This window comes from Mus caroli, chromosome 1 (assembly GCF_900094665.2).
Source record: "Mus caroli chromosome 1, CAROLI_EIJ_v1.1, whole genome shotgun sequence".
NCBI lineage: Eukaryota > Metazoa > Chordata > Mammalia > Rodentia > Muridae > Mus > Mus caroli.
The window spans coordinates 66,293,873-66,296,781 of record NC_034570.1 but is presented as its reverse complement, the minus strand read 5'-3'; the positions used below and the strand labels follow the sequence as shown (position 1 = coordinate 66,296,781).

Sequence of the window (2,909 nt, the reverse complement as noted above, 5' to 3'; positions counted from 1 at the left end):
GAGAAATAAAAAAAAAATTAAATACTTAGGCATGTATGTATTTACTTATTTTATCTATCTATTTATTTGGTACTGGACTTGTTGACATAGGCCTCTAGTCCTAGCTACTCAGGACAGAGGCAAAAGGACCACAAATTCAAGTCTAACCTGAATTCAAGGCTATTCTAGGTGACATAGTGAAACATGGCTCAAACAGAAATAAAAGGGGCTGGCCTAGAGCTCAGTGACTGAGAACTTGTGTGTGCAAGGCCCTGAGTATAGCCTCTAATGTCACAAGTGTGTGTGTGTGTGTGTGTGTGTGTGTGTGTGTGTGTGTGTTTAGTGTAGAGAGGGAGAGTAAATAATTTTGTAGTCAGTAAAGTTTTTATTTCATATAGAATTTTATATTTGTTTACATGAATGATAATCAGATATTTAAAATGCAATCATTTATGTGTTTTCCACATTTTTAATTTAAATTGTTTTTTATTTCTCGAGATGATAAGGTCAAGACAGAGAGAGAACTGCCTCCATTTATTTATGGACGAAATTTTAAATGCCAGAATTTTGATTACAAACAGCATCAGTACTTCCACGTTCATGGAGGAATTGAGTTTGACATTAGCACACATCCGGTTGAGAGTGCCCTGGATGAGTTTAAGGTTTTTGAATTATTAGTATTTCTGGGATATTTTGTTGTTTCAGCTGTTTTTTTGTAAGTTTTCACTGAGAGCCTCTGTTGGTACAGGCACCATACAAGTCTCTAGACAACCATTCTCGCAGGCCACTAGCTTTCTTACACATTAGTGAAACAAACATGAATTAAGTGCAGCTACCTCTAAGCAACTGGGTTGAAGAATAAGCTGAAAAATATAACCAATGCAGTTACTTTCCTCACAGAGTTTACAGATCTCAAATGAGCCATCATTGTCCTTGGATACTTAAAGTATACAATAGAAATCCTAAACACATGGCTGATCATGGTGGCACACACCTGAAATCCCAGGGGGCATGAGGATCATGAATTCAAAGCCAACTAGGCACACGTCAGACTTCATTAATAAAAAAAAAGGAAAAACAAACAAAAAATAAACAAATTCCTGATCACTCTGCTAATCTATCCACATTTCTCAAAGATTATGACAAGAAAAAAGACAGTTTGACAACCCAGGAACCTGATGGCATCACACACGTCAGTGCTCGTACTTGTCATACTTATTATATTTATTTATTCACAAACCAGGAGTTGGAAACATACAATTATCAGATTTCTCTGGGGCATTTTTTCATTTGCATGTATAACATTTTATATAAGGAATCTTATAATTATTAAGTTTGCTTAAGGATTTTTTAATGCGTGATTTTTATTTTAGAAAAATGTAGACAAAATATGGGAGTGTGCTTCTAGTGCCTTTGCAGAAGATTCGGGATACAAAGAAGTTTACCCAATACCAGTCATGGAGTTGAACGGAAAGAGGTGAGGCGCTTTCCATTCCTATCAGCCATGGCTGCTTGGATGTTAGCAGAAAACAAGAACGTGTCAAATGCAAAAGCTACCTTAAGACCTTAGAATGGCAATCCTAGAACAGGGATGATCTTGTAAATGACAGACTCAAAAGCATACTAACTAGTTATTACTTCACATACGTTGATACAATCCACAAATAACCTTAGAGCATGGACTCAGCTCTTTCTTTCTTTTTTTAAATTAGATATTTTCTTTATTTACATTTCAAATGTTATACCCTTTCCTTGTTTTCCCTCTGAAAATCCCCTCTCCCTTTCCCCTCCCCCTTTCCCCTACCCCTGCTCTCCAACCCACCCATTCTCATTCCTGGTCCTGGCATTCCCCTATACTGGGGCATAGAACCTTCACAGGACCAAGGGCCTCTCCTCCCATTGATGACTGACTAGGTCATCCTCTGCTACAAATACAAATAGAGCCACAATTTCCACCATGTGCTTTCTTTGATTGGTGGTTTAGTTCCAAGGAGCTTTGGGGGTACTGGTTAGTTCATATTGATGTTCCTCCTATGGGGCTTCAGTCCCCTTCAGCTCCTGGGTATTTCTCTGGCTCCTTTATTGGGGACCTTGTGCTCCGTCCAATGGATGACTTTAAGCATCCACTTCTGTATTTGCTGGGCACTGGCAGAGTTTCAAAAGAGACAGCTATATCAGGTTCCTGTCAGCAGGCTCTTGTTGGCATCTGCCTAGTGACTGGGTTTGGTGGTTGTTTATGGGGTGGATCCCCAGGTAGGGCAGTCTCTGGATGATCCTTCCTTCCATCTCAGCTCCAAACTTTGTCTCTGTAACTTCCTCCATGAGTATTTTGTTCCCCATTCTAAAGAGGAACGAAGTACCCACACTTTGGTCCTCGTCCTCCTCCTCCTCGTCCTCCTCCTCCTCCTTCTTTTTTGAGACAGGGTTTCTCTGTATAGTTCTGGCTGTCCTGGAACTCACTCTGTAGACCAGGCTGACCTCGAACTCAGAAATCCGTCTGCCTCTGCCTCCTAAGTGCTGGGATTAAGGTAATCCTTCTTCTTAAGTTTCATGTGTTTTGCAAATTGTACCTTGGATAGTCTAAGTTTCTGGGCTAATATCCACTTATCAGTGAGTGCATATCATGTGAATTCTTCTGTGATTGGGTTACCTCACTCAGGATGATATCCTCCAGATCCATCCATTTGCCTAAGAATTTCATAAATTTATTGTTTTTAAATAGCTGAGTAGTACTCTATTGTGTAAATGTACCACATTTTCTGTATCCATTCCTCTGAGGGACATCTGGGTTCTTCCCAGCTTCTGGCTATTATAAATAAGGCTGCTATGAACATAGTGGAGCATGTGTCCTTATTACAAGTTGGAACATCTTCTGCGTATATGCCCAGGAGAGGTATTCTGCTTGTGGACGTTGTACATCGTGGTGCGNA

The 2,909-nt window shown here is 39.9% G+C and overlaps 1 protein-coding gene across 3 annotated transcripts in view; it reads left to right on the top strand.

Annotated features, from left to right (window-relative positions):
- Ankar (ankyrin and armadillo repeat containing) overlaps positions 1-2,909 on the top strand; it is a 66,654-nt gene that overhangs the window by 21,383 nt on the left and 42,362 nt on the right. For all 3 annotated transcript variants that reach the window (XM_021167911.2, XM_021167928.2, XM_021167919.1), the window contains exons 4-5: positions 478-641; positions 1,353-1,456. In XM_021167911.2, the coding sequence (XP_021023570.1) occupies positions 478-641; positions 1,353-1,456 (268 nt within the window). The remainder of the gene's footprint in view (positions 1-477; positions 642-1,352; positions 1,457-2,909) is intronic.